Genomic DNA, 19351 nt, shown 5'->3' with positions numbered 1-19351 from the left:
ACGGAGACTTTCCATAAAAGTGTCATTATTGTTATAGTCATCCTAGCAAAATAGCTTTGCTTACCGTTATTTTACCTTTGACAAGGATTTTATTCTCTCTACAGCCTATGGGTTGAATTTTTTCACTACATTTATAAGTGATTTTATAATCATTACTTTTTTTCACTTTTGCTTTTTTTCACAAGTATTTATATGCTGTTTTCTTATATTTTATACGTTATAATTCAAGGCATCTGGCTGACTTAAAAGCGTGTAACGATTGCTTTATTCTAGTGTTTTAATATTTCAAGGGGATTTTGACCTGGGCAAAATCCTTGCTTTTCACGCGGAACATTTCAATTTTATTTTATCATTTTCATCACTCAATCTTTCGGGTAGTATTTTTTTTAATGCTTGGATATAAAAATTTGTAATTTATATTTTTTATGTTTTGAAAATTTTATATTTATTTTAGGCATTTAGATGGCTTAAAAGCATGTAATAATTTCTTTCGACTTCTCCTTCTGTATCACGATCCAGAGTTATGCTCAGTTTTCGATAATCACAAAATTGATATCGGACAGTTCTGTGCTGATTGGGTAAAGTCCTTTTTATTTATTTTTTTTATTTTGAATGTAGGGTTTAATTGAAAATCTTTATGCTTAGATATATCCCCCTAAAAAGGAGTTTTTTCTTTTAGTGGTAATTTCTAACCAAGAATGGTGTATACTGAAAACATGATTGAACTTCACTTTTGTCCTTGAGCATAGTAGCTCCAATCTGAGAACTTATTCACTTGTTTTCAATTTTCACCAAAAAGCGTTTTGGCTTAAATTGAAGAATAATTACAATAATTAATATTTGAATGACTCGTAAAAAAAGCTTTGATTTTAACGTAATAAAACTGGGATTTTAATTAAAAGGGCAAGGTTATTTACCCATAATATTTTGAGAGCAGGTAGATTCTTTTGTTCTTATTCTGGAAAATAGATACGGTTAGGTATTCTTCAGTGCATAAGCCAGGTAAGAAAAAAGGTGCTTATTAGGACCTTTTGACAAAAATTGGTCCTGTTTCTTTGGCCATACTCAATGTAAAAGTAAAGAAGAAAACAAATAAAACTGATATTTTTATTTAGGTTTTCACATTTAGCTCTATGGCTTTGCCGGCTATCTCAAGCTGTAGGAATAACAAGAAAAAATTGTTTCTTGAACAAAATTTCTACACTAAACATTTTCCTCCTAAAATATGGATGCTTTGAAAAAGTTACCAATGTCTAATTCATTATTGTAGTGAGTTTGTGTAACCAGCATCGCCACCCGTAGTACATTTCTGCTTTTTTTTAGTGCTTATTACAATTTTTTGCCAAAAATAGCACCTTGACAGTACATTTACAAAGCAGTTATTTGGAATAATTTTTTCTAAAAGTTTATAATTTTGTAATTTGTAAGTTTGTGTTTTGTAGTTTTGAAGAAAAAAAAACTAGTATTTAGAGCGCAAAAAATATTTTCAGCAGACTTCTAGTTTCAGCCAATTTTGGGCTGGAAGTTGTGTTGTCTCTTGTATTTGCCGTGTAACCTATTTTATTAAAAAAGTAATGCTATTCCTTTGGACAGCCATGTATTTTTTAATCCCGCTTTGGAAAAAAAAATATACCAACCCAAAACTATTAAACTTTTCGAAGTCTGTCCTATCTGTAATAAATTTCGTACATCTGTAATATCTATTTTTTATAATCTGATTTATTATTAATTCAATTTTTTTTTATAAAAATGAAGTAACTGTCAAAAATTGTTATCTGGTCGTGGAAAAGCATCATGTGATTAAATTAAGTATATTTAAATCTAAACTAAATTGAATATATATATATATATATATATATATATATATATATATATATATATATATATATATATATATATATATATATATATATATATATATATATATATATATATATATATATATATATATATATATATATATATATATATATATATATATATATTTATATATATATATATATATATATATATATATATATATATATATATATATATATATATATATATATATATATATATATATATATATATATATATATATATATATATATATATATATATATATATATATATATATATATATATATATATATATATATATATATATATATATATATATATATATATATATATATATATATATATATATATATATATATATATATATATATATTAAATTTTAATTAAAGTTAAATGAACATAAATTAAATTCAATAATATTTTCAAATTGAATTTAAATGTAAAACCAACAAGAATTACAGTATTGCCGATAATTTGCCATAATATCTAAATTGAAATTAACCTATCTAAAACTAATATTTAACGATAAACTTATCGAATGTCGGTTTTATATGTAATAAATGTCGTACATCTGTAATATATATTCTATATAATCTGATTAAATGTTATTTCGAAATATCATAATGTTAAAAAAAAATAAAAATGAAATAACTGTCAAAAATTATTATCCACTCGTAGAAAAGCATCACGGGACTAAAGTACATTTAACTCTAAATTAAATTGAATCTTGATATTTAGATTTATTTTATTGTATTAAAATAGAGTTAAAATTAAATGTAAAACTCAAGAGAATTGCAGTTTTCCCGATAATTGCCACAATATCTAAATTTAAATTTGTTTTTTATTTTAAATTCTAATCAAAAAGTAAGTGAATACAAACTAAATTAATTAATATTTTAAAATATAAACTAAATTTAAAACCAAAGATAATTCTAGCATTTTCGATTATCTGTCGAATATTGGATGCCAATAAAAGAATAATCTATTCAACAGAATAATTAAGTTTTTTTTATGATTTTACTGTAAGTTGCTTTTGAATTATTGGGAGGATTAGGGCATTGATTGCATATTTTACTTACTTGGTTTTTACGTTGAGTAGCTATTGCATTTAATGATTTGTTTCTTCTCATTCCCTTAAAATTATCACAGTTAAAACTTTAAGAAGCCCTATCGTATGTAGCCTGAGTATTCGTTCAACTTTTCTTTTTCTTCTTTTGCGTCAAACTGGCCAAAAACCTCAAAATGAGATTCAAACCTAAAAAATAAAAATTCAGCTTCTAGAAGCCCATAAATGGCAAATAAACTGCAAGTTTAGCAACCCTGGTACTGCGTATTCGATATAAAGTCTTTGTTTAATAATCTTCGATATAATGTGTTCGCTTTAATTGCCCTACTTTAGTAAAGAAGAGTAATACCATACCTTTGGACAGCCCAGCTTTTTGAATCTAGTGTTTAAAAAATTACGCAAATCCTAAGGAAAAAATGTTTAAAAACAAATAAGCCTATACAATTAAATAATGATAAATTCAAAACAATACTGTAAAAATAGAAGCAAACAACATACTGAAAACGCCAGAAAGCAATAGCAAAAACCATTAAAGAAAAATGTGTAAATAATAACAAAGCTAAACAAATCAATTTATAAAAACAAATCTAAGTAGCAGCTCTAAGTAGCTTTAACATTTCACAATTAGTAGAAATTGTGGTTTTTATAACAGCAGCTGTTGTGTAAACCTATCTAAGTTGTTACTTACTCCATAAACCTGCAATATAGTTGATGTTAAGAAGAACAGGGATTATTTTGTTCATTACTACTTACTTTACAATAATTTCTTTAAATTTTAAGTGAACTTGAAGTATCGGCTCATTTATATAGAGCACATAGAGGCCCCCTCTACAAAGACTTATTTTCCTTTGAGTTTTTTCCAAAATTCTCCCCCCCCCCTCCGCCTGCCTGAAATGTTATTAAGTGTTCGCCTGAAATTTTCTTTTTTTTGGTTTTGATCCCCTCCTTATTTAGAAAAATGCTCGGACCCCTCCCTTAATCCGCACTTAAAGATTGGACGTGTGTCCACTTAAGTTTATAATCTGTCATTATGCACCTATGCCATTTTTCTATTCTCATGTAAAAAGAAATCAAAGAAAACGACACTAACAGAAGAATGAATGAATTAGTGGATAGATGGCTCTCGCGCCGTTGAGGCTGCAAGTCATTCTATCCTAGTTTAACTTGTTCAGTGCCTTGAAATACTCCTCCCTTTGCGATGAAAGTGGTATTAATCAAAACTGTATTAATAGTGCTATTTTTTGTGACTGAGGCTGCTGCTGAAAACTGGATTGATCAATGCAAAAAAGGTACTTTCATTTCTTTTGCTGTTTTGGTGCCATCTGTCATAGCCACACTCGTCACACTAAGAATTTATAAAAATATAGATGACGTTCCCTTCGTTCGCAAGCGAACAAGAAGAGGACGCAGAGGTGGCAGAAAGAAATTTAAGATTGACGTGTTAGTCACCTACGGACGATTGACCAGCCAAAAGCCTAAGCGTGAGAGGTGTTTAGTCTCAATCTCGCGCGTGAGCCTACCGCCCCGGCTGATTCCTGACAACAATGCTCCGACCAATGATTTCGGGTCTAATTGTCCTCCAGTAATATCACCGCAGGTTCTCTCTTGTAAACACCAACTTCCAAACTTCCTTCTGAGCACCGTCCGCTCGCTAACGAATAAAGTGGGTGAGTTAGATATCATTCTACGTCAGAATAACATCCATATCGCCGCAATTACTGAAACATGGCAGCTCGACGAAACAAGTGGAAGGATGGCTGGTTACAAGGTTTTCTTGAACACTAGAAGAGACAGGATTGGAGGAGGTGTTGCCCTGTATGTACGCGATGATATCCCCTGCAAATATTTAGATAACTTCAATGACCCTGACCATGAAGCAATCTGGGCATTATGCAAGCCAAAAAATTTACCACGAGATGTCTCTTGCATCATTATCGCAAGTATCTACTATCCTGAAAGCGCCAAGAACAGACGGCTGTTGGTATCCTACCTTCAGTCTACGTTAGACACATTACGTCAGCGGTATAGCCGCCCGGGCTTCATATTAGCTGGTGACTTCAACCAAGCAAAGAAACAATGGCTTGCTAATACGCTGGGTATGTCACAAGTGGTCAAGATACCCACCCATGTGACCGGGAGCACCCTTGACCTTATTCTTACAAACCTTGCTCCATATTACAAAGACGTGTCTTCGAACGGGCCATTGGGCAAATCGGACCATCACATTCTGCTGATGAAGGCAAAAAGTGAAATCAGGAAGCTTAAGAAAATGAAAGTACTCCGGAGACCTATCACGAAGTCTGCTATTAATACGTACGGAATGTGGGTCGGTACTCACTGCTTCAGCGAAGTATACAACGAAAGCGATGTCAACAGGAAAGCAGAAATATTTCAGTCCCTACTCTATGAGAAATACTTAGAAGTTTTCCCGGAGAAGCAATTTGTCGTGAGCGAATCTGACAAGCCCTGGATCACTCGAAAAATAAAACAGCTGATTCGCGAAAAAACCACTGTAAGGCAGTCAAGTGGTGACGCAACGTCGTTACGATTATTAAGAAACAAAATCGTTAGCCTTTGTCGCGAGGCAAGAAAGTCCTTCGGAAAATCCCTTTTGGACACTGAAATAACAAAGGATCCCCGTAAATGGCACCGTCTAGTGAGGCAGATTGCTGGAAAAACAGTATCATCCAGTATCCGTATTCTGAACGATGATGGGTCACTCGTGAGTGCAAATGACGTCAACAATTACTTTACTGACATTTGTACATCCTTTCCTGCCCCAACTAACACTGAAATAGAGAATCTACTGTCAATATTCCCTGACGAAGGTGAAATCGAAATAGTTGAGTATCAAGTTTTCAAAGAGCTGAACAAGTTGTGTCCATCCAGTAGCTCTTTTCCTGAAGAGCTGCCTATAAGGTTAATACGAGAGTTCTCTCTTTTCCTCGCCAAGCCACTTGGACACATCATCAGCGAATGTTTTGCCCAGTCAACTTTCCCGTCGTGCTGGAAATGTGCATTTGTGCGTGTTATACCGAAGACTAAAACACCCAAATCTTGCAACGAGTTACGACCGATATCAATCACATCTACCTTTGCAAAAGTCACCGAGTCATTCATCCTGCGTGAATTGCTCAAGCAAACGCGGGAAAACATAGACCGTTACCAGTATGGCGGCCTAAAAGGTTGCAATACCTTGATATACCTCGTGCGCCTAGTTGACATTATCTTTAAGTGGCTTGACAAGGGCAGTACCTTCATTGACCTAGCTCTCGCCGATTTCAGGAAGGTATTTGACCTGATTTGTCATCTTACGGCAGCAAAAAATATGCGAGCAATGGGCGCACAAAAACGGTCTCTTGCATTAGTGATGAGCTTCCTTCAGGACAGAATACAGTGTGTATTTCCATTGTTTGAAGGTGACTTGATCTCATACTGGTCTATACTTACCTGTGGAGCCCCTCAGGGTACAAGACTTGCTGGTTTCACATTTATCTCCCTCATCAACTTCCTCCTTCAGAATTTCGAAGAGCGACTCAAATTCGTTGACGATTTATCATTTGTCCTCAAATACCTCGTGAGAGAAGGTGTAATCGAACGTCAGTTCAGCGAGACCCTTCTGACATCCTTCTCTGAGGACTGTGAACGTTACAAGTTGACACTGAATGCAGATAAATCAACGATCCTCAGGTTTTGCCCCTTAAAACGTGATCTGGAATTCCCGCAAGTCCCTTTCCCTATTGTTCCATCTGCAAAAATCCTCGGAGTCACATTATCGATGGGCTGCACATTCACCGAACACGTGAAGAAGGTTATTAAGGCTGGCAATGCATCACTTCAGACCCTAGTCCTGATGCGCAGGTTTGGCTGCGACACCCAAAGCCTAAAAAATGCCTATATTACGTATGTGAGACCTCTACTCGAATATGCCGTCGCTGTCTGGGGACCTTTTGTCCAGAGCACCCACTACCTTTGCGATGACCTTGAATCTTTGCAGAAACGAGCTGTTAACATAATCGTTGGTAACAGAAGTGACGACTACAACAAACTCTTGCAAGAACTGAACCTTGAATCTCAGCGACAGACGATTATCACTGATCATGTCCCTCGGCAAGTCACTGCTATCTTCGCCCCATCACAGACTGATCCTCCCACCTGATGCTCCTGTTAACCAAAGAACCAGATCCCAGTCGAAGCTACAACCCCCTGTCTGCATGACCAACCGCTACAAAAACACGTTTGTCCCCTTTTTCGTTGAAGCATACAACAAGACTTAGTGTTATTTGAATTCACATGTTAGTGTTTTTATAGCTTTCTTTGTATTTTTTTTGCTTCTCATATTGTTGTAAAGACGACATAAATTAGCCATGGCTACGCTGTTCGATCTTAATAAACCTATGTTTATGTCTATGTCTATGAAAGTATCACGAAAACAAAGAATTAAATATAGTAAATTTATTCTAAGTAAAATTTATATACTAGTTCTATTTCCAGTGTTTTTATTTGTTGAGATGCGTTGGCTGAGTGTTACCCTGGCTGCGGCAACAGTTAGTTGGTTTGAAAAAAAGTTATTATTAGCGTATCATAGGTAGCGCGCTAGCGCTGCCTAAGTAAAGAACGATGTGGGCACAATGTGTTGTTTTTTGGTTCTCAATACCCGGGCACTTCGTATTGAAGGAGTTGTCTTAGAAGCTTCGAGAAGGGCTCATTCGATTGGAAGTTGGAGTGGTTAGTGCCTTTTTTAATAGTCGAAAGTGACTGTAAGGCAACTAGCCCCTCCCCCACGCCCATAATTCCCCAAACACATCCAATCCAAATTTTTAGATAGCCCTTTTGTTCAGCGTAGTTGATTTCCACATATGGAAAATTTATTTTTGAGAAAGACGCTCCCCCATCACCCTCAGGGCAAGGGTTTTAAGTTATGGCCTGGGGGCAAATAAGGTTCGTATGGAAGGTCTTGTTGGCGAAAGTTCAAAAAAGGCTCATTTTATTTGAAACTCAAAGGGCTAGTGCTCTTTTTAATAGTCTAAAGTGATTGGAGGGCAACTGGCCCCTCCCCCCCACGCCCATCATTCCCCCAAACACATCATATCAAAATTTTGAGATAATCATTTTGTTCAGCGTAGTTGTTTTCCAGATAGTAAATATGTTTTTGAGGAGGACACTCCCCCACAACCCTCAGGGCAAGGGCTATAAGTTATGCCTTGGGGGCATATAAGGTTTTTATAGAAAGTGTTGTCGTAGAAACTTCAAAAAAGGCTCTTTTGATTGGAAATTCAAAAGGCTAATACCCTTTTTAATAGTCGAAAGTGATTGGAAAGCAACTAGCCCCCCCCCCACGCCCATCATTCCCCCAAATACACCCAATCAAAATTTTGAGATAGCGATTTTGTTCAGCGTAGTTGATTTCCAGATAGAAAATATGTTTTGAGTAGGACACAACCCTCAGGGTAAGGGTTTTAAGTTATGCCCTTGGGGCATATAAGGTTTTTATAGAAGGCGTTGTCGTAGAACCTTCAAAACAGGCTCATTCGATTGCAAATTCAAAGGGCTTGTACCCTTTTTAATAGTCGAAAGTGATTGGAGGGCAACTATCCCCCCCACGCCCATCATTCCCCCAAACACATCCAATAAGATAGCCATGATGCTCAACGTAGTTGATTTCCATCTAGAAAATATGTTTTTGAGGAGGACACTCCCCCACAACCCTCAGGGCAAGAGTTTTAAGTTATGCCCTGGGGCCATATAAGGTTTTTATAGAAGGCATTGTCGTAGAAACTTAAAAACAGGCTCATTCGATTAGAAATTCAAAGAGCTGGTGCCCTTTTTAATAGTCGAAAGTGATTGGAGGGCAACTAGCCCCCCCCCACGCCCCTCATTCCCCCAAACACATCATATCAAAATTTTGAGATAACTATTTTGTTCAGCGTAGTTGTTTTCCAGATAGAAAATATGTTTTAGAAGAGGACACTCCCCCAAAACCCTCCGGACAAGGGTTTTAAGTTATTGCCTGGGGGCATATAAGGTTCTTATAGAAGGCTCTGACGTAAAAACTTAAAAACAGGCTCATTCGATTGGAAATTCAAAGGGCTGGTACCCTTTTTAATAGTCGAAAGTGATTGGAGGGCAACTGGCCCAATCCCCACGCCCATCATTCCCCCAAACACATCCAATCAAAATTTTGAGATAGCCATTTTGTTCAGCGTAGTTGATTTCCACATATAAAATATATTTTTGAGGAGGACACTCCCCCACAACTCTCAGGGCAAGGGATTTAAGTTATGCCCTGGGGGCATATAAGGTTTTTATTGAAGGCGTTGTCGTAGAAACTTCTAAACAGGCTCATTCGATTGGAAATTCACAGGGCTAGTGCCCTTTTTAATAGTCGAAAGTGATTGGAGGGTAACTAGCCCCCCCCCCCCCCACGCCCATCATTCCCCCAAACACATCCAATCAAAATTTTGAGATAGCCATTTTGTTCAGCGTAGTTGATTTCTAGATAGAAAATATGTATTTGAGGAGGACACTCCTCCACAACCCTCAGGGAAAGGGCTTTAAGTTATGCCCTGGGGGCATATAAGGTTTTTATAGAAGGTGTTGTTGTAGAAACTTCAAAACAGGCTCATTCGATTTGAAATTCAAAGGGCTAGTACCCTTTTCAATAGTCGAAAGTGATTGGAAGGCAACTAGCCCCTAGCAACTAGCCCACCCCACGCCCATCATTCCCCCAAACACCTCCAATTAAATTTTTGAGATAGCAATTTTGTTCAGCGTACTTGATTTCCTGATAGAAAATATGTTTTTGAGGAGGACACTCCCCCGCAACCGTCAGGGCAAGGGTTTTAAGTTATGCCCTGGGGGTATATTAGGTTTTTAAAGAAGGCGTTGTCGTAGAAACTTCAATAAAAGCTCATTCCACTGGAAACTCAAAGGGGTAGTGCCCTTTTTAATAGTCAAAAGGGATTGGAGAGCAACTAGCCCCCCACGCCCGTCATTCCCCCAAACACATCCAATAAAAATTTCGAGATAACCATTTTGTTCAGTGTGGTTGATTTCTAGATAGAAAATATGTTTTTGAGGAATACACTCCCCAAATCCCTCAGGGCAAGGGTTTTAAGTTATGCCCTGGGGGTATATAAGGTTTTTAAAGAAGACGTTGTCGTAAAAACTTCAATAAAAGCTCATTCGCATGGAAATTCAAAGGGCTAGTGCCTTTTTTAATGAAAGTGATTGGAGGGCAACTAGCCAGCCCCCCCCCCCCCCATCATTCCCCCAAACCCATCCAATAAAAATTTTATGATAGCCATTTTGTTCAGGGTACTTGATTTCCAGATAGAAAACATATTTTTGAGGAGGACACTCCCCCACAACCCTCAGGGCAAGGATTATAAGTTATGCCCTGGGGGCATATAAGGTTTTTATTCAAGACTTTGTCGTAGAAACTTCCAAAACATGCTAATTCGATTAGAAATTCAAAGGGCTAGTGTCCATTTTGATAATCAAAAATCATTGGAGGGCGACTAGCCCCCCCACGCCCATAATTTCCGCAATCACAGCAAATCGAAATTTTGAGATAATCATTTTGTTCAGCGTAGTTGTTTTCCAGATAGAAAATATTTTTTTGAGGAGGACACTCCCTCACAACCCTCAGGGCAAGGGTTTTAAGTTATGGCCTGTGGGCATATAAGGTTTTTTATAGAAGGCGTTGTCGTAGAAACATCAATAAAAGCTCATTCGACTGGAAATTAAAAGGGATAGTGCCCTTTTTAATAGTCGAAAGTGATTGGAGGGCACCTAGCCCCCCCCCCCCCCCACGCCCTTCATTCCCCCAAACACATCCAATAAATTTTTTTAGATAGCCATTTTGTTCAGCGTGGTTGATTTCCAGATAGAAAATATGTTTTTTGAGGAGGATACTCCCCCATATCCCTCAGGGCAAGGGTTTTAAGTTCTGTCCTGGGGGTATATAAGGTTTATAAAGAAGCTGTAGTCGTAGAAACTTCAATAAAAGTTCATTCGACTGGATATTCTACGGACTCGTGCCCTTTTTGATTATCAAAAGTGATTGGCGGGCAACTAGCCCCCCCCCACACCCATCATTCCCCCAAACACATCCAATAAAAATTTTGTGATAGCCATTTTGTTCAGGATAGTTGATTTCCAGATAGAAAACATATTTTTGAGGAGGACACTCCCCCACAACCCTCAGGGCAAGGAGGCAACTAGCCTCCCCCACGCCCACCATTCCCCCAAACACATCCAATCAAAATTTTTAGATAGCCATTTTGTTCAACGTAGTAGAAAGTTCTGGAAATTAGGTCTGTAAGGATGACAACCCCCTCACAGCCCCTAGAACATGGGTTGTAAGTTATACCCTGGGGGCATATAAAGTTTTTATAGGAAGCATTGTCGTAGAAACTTCAAAAAGGGCTCATTCGATTGAAAATTGAAATGCCTTGTGCCATTTTTAATAGTCGAAAGTGATTGGAAGGCTAACAAAGTAACACCCCTTCCACGCCCACCATTTCCCTAAACACATCCAATAAAAATTTTGATATTCCCATATTTTTCAACGCAGTTGAAAGTTCTTGAAATTAGGTCTTGGAGGATGACAACCAACCTCAAAGCCCTTAGAGTAAGGGTTGTAATTTATGCCCTGGGGGCATATAAGGCTTTTATAGAAGGCGTTTTCGTATAAACTTCAAAACATGCTCATTCTATTGGAAATTCAAAGGTCTAGGACCTTTTTAAATTTTCGAAATTGTTTGGAGGGCAACTAGCCCCCCCCCACGCCCATCATTCCCCCAAACACATCATTTCAAAATTTTGAGATAACCATTTTGTTTAGCGTAGTTGATAGAAAATATTTTTTTGAGGAGGACACTCCCTCACAACCCTCAGGGCAAGGGTTTTAAGTTATGGCCTGGGGTATATAAGGTTTTTATAGAAGACGTTGTCGTAGAAACTTCAAGAAAGGCTTATTCGATTGGAAATTCAAAGGGCTAGTACCCTTTTCTAATAGTCGAACGTGATTGGAGGGCAACTAGCAACCCCCCCCCCCCCCCACGCCCATCATTCCTAAAAAAACATCCAATCAAAATTTTGAGATAGCCAGTTTGTTCCGCGGAGTTGATTTCCAGGTAGAAAACATGTTTTAGAGGAAGACACTGCCCCACAACCCTCGAGGCAAGGGTTTAAGTTATGCCCTGGGGGCATATAAGGTTTTTATAGAAGGCGTTGTCGTAGAAACTTCAAAACAGGCTCATTCGATTGGAAATTCAAAGGGCCATTACCCTTTTTAATAATCAAAAGTGATTGGTGGGCAACTAGCCACCCCCCCCCCGCCCATCATTCCCCAATCACATCCAATCAAAATTTTGAGATAGCCATTTTGTTCAGCGTAGTTGATTTCATAATAGAAAATATGTTTTTGAGGAGAACACTCCCCCAAAACCTTCAGGGCAAGGGTTTTAAGTTAGGCCCTGGGGAAATATAAGGTTTTTATAGAAGGCGTTGTCGTAGAAACTTCAATTAAAGCTCATTCGACTTGAAATTCAGAGGGCTAGTGCCCTTTTTAATAGTCGAAAGTGATTGGAGGGCAACTAGCCCCCCCACCTCCCCCCCACACCCATCCTTCCCCCAAACACATCCAATCAAAATTTTGAGATAGCCATTTTGTTCAGCATAGTTGGTTTCCACATAGAAAATATATGTTTGAGGAGGACACTTCCCAACAACCCTCAGGGCAAGGATTATAAGTTATGCCCTGGGGCATATAAGGTTTTTATAGAAGGCGTTGTCGTAGAAACTTCAAAAAAAGCTCATTCGACTGGAAATTCAAAGGGCTAGTGCCCTTTTTAATAGTCGAAAGTGATTGGAGGGCAACTAGCCCCCCCCCCCCACGCCCATCAGTTCCCCAAACACATCATATCAAAATTTGGAGATAGCCTTTTTGGTCATCGCTGTTGATTTCCAGATAGAAAATATGTTTTGAGGAGGACAATCCCCCACAGCCCTCAGGGCAAGTGCTTTAAGTTATGGCCTGTGGGCATATAAGGTTTTTATAGAAGGTGTTGTTGTAGAAACTTCAAATAAAGCTCATTCGACTGGAAATTCAAAGGGCTAGTGGCCTTTTTAATAGTTGAAAGTGATTGGAGGGCAACTAGCCCCCCACGCCCATCATTCCCCCAAACACATCCAATAAAAATTTTTAGATAGCCATTTTGTTCAGCGTGGTTGATATCCAGATAGAAAATATGTTTTTTGAGGAGGACACTCCCCCACATCCCTCAGGGCAAGGGTTTTAAGTTATGCCCTGGGGGTATATAAGGTTTTTTAAGAGGCTGTTGTTTTATAGACTTCAATAAAGCTCATTCGAATGGAAATTCAAAGGGCTAGTGCACTTTTTATTAGTCGAAAGTTATTGGAGGGCACCTCGCCCCCCCCACACCCATCATTCCCCCAAACCCATCCAAAATAAATTTTGTTATAGCCATTTTGTTCAGGATAGTTGATTTCCAGATAGAAAACATATTTTTGAGGAGGACACTCCCCCACAACCCTCAGGGCAAGGAGGCAACTAGCCTCCCCCACGCCCACCATTCCCCCAAACTTCCAATCAAAATTTTCAGATAGCCATTTTGTTCAACGTAGTAGAAAGTTCTGGAAATTAGGTCTGTGAGGATGACAACCCCCTCACAGCCCCTAGAACAAGGGTTGTAAGTTATACCCTGGGGGCATATAAAGTTTTTATAGGACGCGTTGTCGTAGAAACTTCAAAAAGGGCTCATTCGATTAGAAATTGAAATGGCTTGTGCCCTTTTTAATAGTCGAAAGTAATTGGAAAGCAACTAACACCCCTTCCACGCCCACCATTTCCCCAAACACATCCAATCAAAATTTTGAGATAGCCATTTTGTTTAACATAGTTAAAAGTTCTGGAAATTAGGTAGAGGATGTTAGAAACCTTATATGGTATGGAAAAACCATATAAGGTTTTCATTAAAATCTTTGTCGTAGAAACTTGAAAAAAGGCTCATTCGATTGGAAATTCAAAGGACTAGTACCCTTTTTAATAGTCGAAAGTGATTTGAGGGCAACTAACCCCCCTCTCAAGCCCGCCATTTATCAAAACACATCAAATCAAAATTTTGAGAAAGCCATTTTATTCAACGTAGTTGAAAGTGTTGGAAATTAGGTCTTTAAGGATGACAACCCCTCCCCACTACAGCCCTCAGGGCAAGGGTTGTAAATTATACCCTGAGGGCATATAAAGTTTTTATTGAAAGCGTTGTCGTAGAAACTTCAAAAGGGCTCATTCAATTGGAAATTGAAAGGGCTAGTGCCTTTTTTAATAGTTGGAAGTGATTAGATAGCGACTAACGCCCCTCTCACGCCCACCATTTTCCCAAACACTATCCATTTTTTTTAGATATCCATTTTGTTCAACGTAGTCGAAAGTTCAGGAAATTTTGTCTTTTAGGATGATAATCCCCTCAGAGCCCTCAGTGCTAGGGTTGTAAGTTATGCCCTGGGAGCATTTAAAGTTTTTATTGAAAGCGTTGTCGTAGAAACTTCAAAATGGCTCATTAGATTGGAAATTCAAAGGGCTAGTACCCTTTTTAATTGTCGAAAGTGATTGGAGGGCAACCAGCCCCCCCCCATGCCCATCATTCCCCCAAACACATCCAATCAAAATTTTGAGATGGCCATTTTGTTCAGGGTAGTTGATTTCCAGATAGAAAATATGTTTTTGAGGAGGACACTCCCAAACAACCCTCAGTGCAAGGGTTTTAAGTTATGCCCTGGGGGCATATAAGGTTTTTACAGAAGGAGTTGTCGTAGAAACTTCGAAAAGGGCTCATCCGATTGGAAATTGGGGTGGCTAGTGCCCTTTTTAATAGTCGAAAGTTATTGGAGGGCCACTAGCCCCCCCCCCACGCCCATCATTCCCCCAACACACATCCACTAAAAATTTTGAGATAGCCATTTTGTTCAGCGTAGTTGTTTTCCAGATAGAAAATATGTCTTTGAGGAGGACACTCCCTCACAACCCTCAGGGCAAGGGTTTAAGTTATGCCCTGGGGGCATATAAGGTTTTTATAGAAGGCGTTGTCGTAGAAACTTCAATAAAAGCTCATTCGACTGGAAATTCAAAGGGCTAGTGCCCTTTTTAATAGTCGAAAGTGATTGGAGGGCAACTAGCCTCCCCCACGCCCACCATTCCCAAACACATCCAATCAAAATTTTCAGAAATCCATTTTGTTCAAAGTAGTAGAAAGTTCTGGAAATTAGGTCTGTGAGGATGACAACCCCCTCACAGCCCCCAGGACAAGGGTTGTAAGTTATACCCTGGGGGCATATAAAGTTTTTATAGAACGCGTTGTCGTAGAAACTAAAAAGGACTCATTCGATTAGAAATTGAAATGGCTTGTGCCCTTTTTAATTGTCGAAAGTAATTGGAAAGCAACTAACACCCCTTCCACGCCCATCATTTCCCCAAACAAATCCAATCAAAATTTTGAGATAGCCATTTTGTTTAACGTAGTTAAAATTTCTGGAAATTAGGTCTTAGAGGATGACAACCACCCTCACAGCCCTTAGAGTAAGGGTTGTAATTTATGCCCTGGGGGCATATAAGGTGTTTATAGGAAGTGCTGTCATAGAAACTCACAAAGGGTTCATTCGATTGGAAATCGAAAGACCTAGTGCCGTTTTTAATCGTCGAAAGTGATTGGAAGTTTTGACATTTTTATAGTATTAATTAAAAAAAAACTTTCCACAAAATAAGTTTTTCAAAGAAAAGTAAAGAACTCCATTAAACAAAAATGAGCAAAATTAAAATCAAATAATCTACCAAGCGTAAAACTCCCGCAAATCAGCATTGGTAAATAAATGAAACTGAAAACAAACAGAAATTACAATAAATAACCGAATCGAACTCAAAACGAGCAGAAATTAATACAAGTTGGGCGCAAAACCCCAATGCCTTTCCAAGGCCAGAACAAAATTTGCACTTAACTGAAAAAATATAAATGTTTTTACTTTTATAACTTTAATAAATCAAATAATATTAACTTTTCTGTTCGCTTTATATTGACATAGTGTTTTCAGGGAAAAAGAAAATAATACTTTAAATCTTTTCGTTTTTTAAGACTTTATAGTTTGGCCTGCTATTTGTATGCCGGATAAAAATTTTCAGCAATTTTTAACAGCATACACCCTTTTAGAAATCTGGACACAAATAGTACTGTTTAATTTAGTTTCATAACTCCTCTAGCTAACCTGTAATGGAAAACTTGATACCATTCGCAAAATAATCTGTTTACTTTCTTTGATAGCTTGGATACACTTACGCTATTTTGATTTGGTTAAATTTTAAGAGCAGAAGTAGCCCCGAAAGTTTGAACATAATACCCTCAGTCGTTCTTGGGATACTGCTGAGATGCCTTATTGGGAATTAGCATTATCGCAGTGCATTTTGATTTAATCTTAAGTCAACATTTAGTTTTTAAACATATAAAAATTGGATTTGAGGAAGACTAAAATCTATTCTATAAATCATATACAACAACTTTGTATATAAACCTTATATGCCCCCAGGGTATAACTTATAACCCTTGCCCTGAGGGTTGTGGGGGAGTGTCGTTCTCGAAAACATATTTTCCATCTGGAAATCAAGTACGCTGAACAAAATGGCTATCTCAAAATTTTGATTGGATGTGTTTGGAGAAATGATGGGCGTGGGGGGGGGGGGTTGCTAGTTACCCTCCAATCACTTTCGACTATTAGAAAAGTGTACTAGCCCTTTGAATTTCCAATCGAATGAGCCTTTATTGAAGTTTCTACGACAACGCCTTCTATAAGAACCTTATATACCCCCAGGGCATAACTTAAAACCCTTACCCCAAGGGTTGTAGGGAAGTGTCTTCCTCAAAAACATATTTTCTATCTGGATATCAACTACGCTTGACAAAATGGCTATCTCAAAATTTTGATTGGATGTGTTTGGGGGAATGATGGGCGTGGGGGACTAGTTGCCCTCCAATCACTTTCGACTATTAAAACGGGCACTAGCCCTTTGAATTTTCAATCGAATGAACCTTTTTTGAAGTTTCTACGACAACGCCTTCTATAAAAACCTTATATGCCCCCAGGGCATAACTTAAAACCCTTGCCCTGATGGTTGCGGGGGAGTGTCCTCCTCCTTTTTAATAGTCGAAAGTGATTGGAGGGAAAATAACCCCCTCCCACACCCACCCTCCCATTTGACTTTATGTTTAAAAACTATATTTTGCCATAAGATTAAATCAAAATGCACTATATTAATGCTAATTTCCAATAAGGCATCTCAGCAGTATCCCAAGAACGACTGAGGGTCATTATGTTCAAACTTTCGGGGCCGCTTCTGCTCTTAAAATTTAACCAAATCAAAGTAGCGCAAGTGTATCCAAGCTATCAAAGAAAGTAAATATATTTTTTTGCGAATAGTATCAAGTTTTCCATTTCAGGTCAACTAGAGGGGGTATGAAACTAAATTAAACACTACTATTTGTGTCCAGATTTTTAAGAGGGTTCATGTTGTTAAAAATTGCTGGAAATGCTTCTCCAGCATACAAATAGCAGGCCAAACTACAAAGTCTTAAAAAAACGAAAAGATTTAAAGTATTATTTTCTTTTTCTCTGAAAAGACTATGTCAATATAAAACGAACAGAAATTAATTAAAAAAACTTTTTTCACAAAATAAGTTTTTCAAGGAAAAGTAAACAACTCCATTAAACAAAAAATGAGCAAAAATAGAATCAAATAATCTATCAAGCATGAAACTATCACAAATCAGCATTGATAAAAAAATTAAACCCAAAACGAACCTAAATTACAATAAATAACCGAGTCAAACTCAAAACGAGCAGAAATTAACATAAGTTGGGCTCAAAACCCCTATGCCAAGGCCAGAACATAATTTACACTTTACTGAAAAAAATATAAATGTTTTTACTTTTATAACTTTAATAAATCAAATAATATTAACATTTTGATTACTAAGTATCAGTATATGTATATTAAACTGAAAATGCACATTCATATGTATTTTTTTCAGTAAAGTGCAAATTTTGTTCTAGCCTTGGGAAGGCATAGGGGTTTTGCGCCCAACTTATGTTAATTTCTGCTCGTTTTGAGTTTTACTCGGTTATTTATTGTAATTTCTGTTCATTTTGGGTTTCATTTATTTATCGATGCTGATTTGTGGTAGTTTCTTGCTTGGTAGATTATTTGATTCTATTTTTGCTCATTTTTTGTTTAATGGAGTTCTTTACTTTTCTTTGATAAACTTATTTTGTGGAAAAAGTTTTTTGAATTAATTTCAAGTAAAAAAATAATTAATTCTGATCATAATTTTCTTCTGTTTTTTACGTTCATGTAAACCATTCTAATCTGGCTTATCATTCCATTTCCATCACAGATACCGTTCTGATTCCATTTCCCCCTTTTTACAGGTCAAAAACTATTTTGCCAGCCTGTTTGAACTTGACATTATTACATGAGAGTTTACATTTGTGTCTGTGCTCATTTACATCTGAATAATGCAGCTTATATTTATTTGTTTTATACAGCGTAGGAATGTACGAAAACATTGGGAGGGGGCTAATTTTTTTTTCAATGGAAATACTAAAATCGATGTATTCTTCAATGAAAATACAAAAAAAAGATTTATCGAAATCCAGAGGGGGTTAAATGCCCCCCTCCCCCAGCTGGCTTACTGCTTTTGTATTCTACTAGCCAAATAGGTTGTCAGACAACAGGCATAAAATAAAAAAAATAACCTGTATTGTTTGCTTATCTATAGTATATAACTGTGTATAGTGTATACTTATCTATAGTGTATATCTATATGTGTAGTCTATAACACAAAATAAAAATATCAAATAAAATTAATTTTAAAGTTTATGGGCCCTCTACCTTGTGAAGAAGAAGACGATGTATTTGTAAAACATAGGGGCAAAGAGTATATAAAAAAAAAACAATGACATAAACTATTTTGCCAGCCTTTCTGAACTTGACATTGTTGCACGAGAGTTTACATTTGTGTCTGTGCTCATTTACATCTGAATAATGCAGCTGATGTTTATTTGTTTGATACAGTGCAAGAATTGGTGAAAATATTGGGACGAGGGGTAATTTTTTCGATTTTTTCCAATGAAAATACCAACAGCGATGTAATCCAATGAAAATACCAAAAAGAAATATTTTTTGAAATTCAGAGGGGGCTAAATGCCCCCCAGAAGGCTCACTGCCTTTGTATTCTACTGGCCAAAGAGGTTGTGGGACAACAGGCATAAAAAACAAAGAAGAAACTGTAGTATGTACTAATCTATGAGGACCAGAGAAGAAATATCTTCCTTCTTTCTCTAAACACAAAATATAAATATCAATTAAAATTT

At 37.1% G+C, this 19351-nt stretch overlaps 1 protein-coding gene across 1 annotated transcript in view; it reads left to right on the top strand.

Moving 5' to 3' along the window:
- The window catches only part of TBC1D23 (TBC1 domain family member 23), a 76017-nt gene that overhangs the window by 22110 nt on the left and 34556 nt on the right, over positions 1-19351 (top strand). Inside the window, exon 4 of the mRNA XM_089090497.1 lies at positions 455-578. Within this exon, the coding sequence (XP_088946623.1) occupies positions 455-578 (124 nt within the window). The remainder of the gene's footprint in view (positions 1-454; positions 579-19351) is intronic.

This window comes from Artemia sp. Qi Xiang Cuo, chromosome 6 (genome assembly GCF_049724085.1).
Source record: "Artemia sp. Qi Xiang Cuo chromosome 6, ASM4972408v1, whole genome shotgun sequence".
NCBI classification, from domain to species: Eukaryota; Metazoa; Arthropoda; class Branchiopoda; order Anostraca; family Artemiidae; genus Artemia; species Artemia sp. Qi Xiang Cuo.
The sequence above is the reverse complement of the archived record's forward strand: the minus strand, read 5'-3'. Positions and strand labels throughout refer to the sequence as shown.